At 54.7% G+C, this 1646-nt stretch overlaps 1 protein-coding gene across 1 annotated transcript in view; it reads left to right on the top strand.

The window, feature by feature from the left end:
* Positions 1-358: 358 nt before the first annotated feature.
* Positions 359-1646, top strand: part of SCAMP2 (secretory carrier membrane protein 2) — a 7385-nt gene continuing 6097 nt past the window's right edge. Inside the window, exons 1-2 of the mRNA XM_010293676.1 lie at positions 359-472; positions 1143-1232. Coding sequence (XP_010291978.1) covers positions 359-472; positions 1143-1232 — 204 coding nt within the window. The remainder of the gene's footprint in view (positions 473-1142; positions 1233-1646) is intronic.

Raw genomic sequence — 1646 nt, 5'->3', positions numbered from 1 at the left:
GCCTGGGCATCCAGCAACTCTTGGACCGTGGGCAAATGAATCCGTTGGCCCGCTTCGAGTCCCTGGAAATTAGGAATAACTTGCTGTAGGTAAGCGGTAGTAATCGGCAGAAAGGCTCCGGTGCCAAACACGTGTTGTAGTTCTTCAAATGTACCTCTTGGCTGCACAGGAGATTACTTCTGCCCACGAATCTTGCCTTGCTGATAGTCATCTCCCTGGTTATTTAAGTTCATTGCCAGCCAAGGCCGTCTGCCTGTGGCGTGGGTGCGTTTCACCCCATCCTGTTCCCAGTTAACGAGTGGATGGAAGGCAGGCGGGCAGCGTGGGTAACGTACAAGCTAACGATGACTTGTGTCTGATGCCGATTTGTCTTTGCTCTCCCTCCTTTCAGGATCCCTCGGTGACGCAGCTCACGAACGCCAACCAAAGTGGCTTGGACGAATTCAACCCCTTTTCTGAGAGCTCCCGGCTGGTATGTGCCATGCGTCTTTTGCGCGGTGTCTTTTTGGTGTTTTTAGCCGTGTCGAAAGTCCTGCGGTAGGTGCAGCTGAAAGAAAAAAAAAAAAAAGGGTGAGGCATTTGCGGCTGCTTTCCCGTGGACGGCGTAGCTCATTGCCTGCGTGGCAAGCTGCAAGAAGCTGCTCCTGCGCTAATAAACTCCCAGCTGGAGCTCTCCGCTCTCATGGAACGGCTTCTCTCACACCCGCTGCTGCCTCACAGTAAAGCTCTATCGAGTGTGAAGGGGAAGGTGTTTTGCGGGAGGACGCGCCGATATTTATTTGGTCTCTGGGTTGGGAGCTGAGCTGCTGCGGCGATGTCGCTGATGGATCGCTGCAAGAACTTCGTTCTCGTTTCCCGGCTGCTGCCGTGTGCGAGGTGGGAAAAGGCGAACGGGAAACCGGGATAAAGCAATATTTGTCGTTTAAACAACTGATCAAAATCCCTTTTTGTTTCTCCTTTGCCTAATACCCGTAATCCTCGGGTGCCGCTCCCCCAGTGCCTTGAGGAGCCAACAAACTTTTGAAAACGCGGAGTTGCTTCCTGCTAGTGCTTTCTGATATAGTAGCGCTCAAACTGAAACTGTTCTTTTTTTCGAAAAGAAGCCATATGTACTTGCCTTGTTGCTTGCGATTTCTGTGCAGACCAATGCGGCACGGACGACGCCAGCCACGCAGCCCTCGGGGCACTCGCAGCCTGCTGTCCTGCAGACGTCCGTGGAGCCCACTCCCCAGGTACGGCAAGCCCTCGCTGCGCCTTCCCGAAGAGCTGGGCTGGGGAGCGTGAAGGAGGCCTCTGGAGGCATGTGGGAGTAGGAGGGGAGCGGGATTCTCTGGGGTTGGGTGTGGGAAGCTGCAGGCGACCTTTTAAACTTGCTTTTGTGCCTGCCTGGCGAAGCGGATCTCTGGGGAACACGTACACTCGATTCTTTTTGTGCCTTTTCCCTGTGCCTCTGGTGGCAGAGCTCACTTCGCCTTGGATCCTGTTTGCTCTGGCTTCCCTCTGCAAACACTGAGCTGTATCCCGCTAACGCTTTTAGCGTCGTCCTGGTGACTGCTCAGACACGCTCGGGTGCAGGAGTGTAAATGCAGTCTAGCTATACATTGCAGCTGCAGCTTCGACTGGCTGGGCAAGTCCCCCCCGCCCCC

The sequence above is a fragment of the Phaethon lepturus genome, unplaced genomic scaffold (assembly GCF_000687285.1).
Source record: "Phaethon lepturus isolate BGI_N335 unplaced genomic scaffold, ASM68728v1 scaffold37118, whole genome shotgun sequence".
NCBI lineage: Eukaryota > Metazoa > Chordata > Aves > Phaethontiformes > Phaethontidae > Phaethon > Phaethon lepturus.
This window is presented reverse-complemented; position numbering and strand designations above follow the sequence as displayed.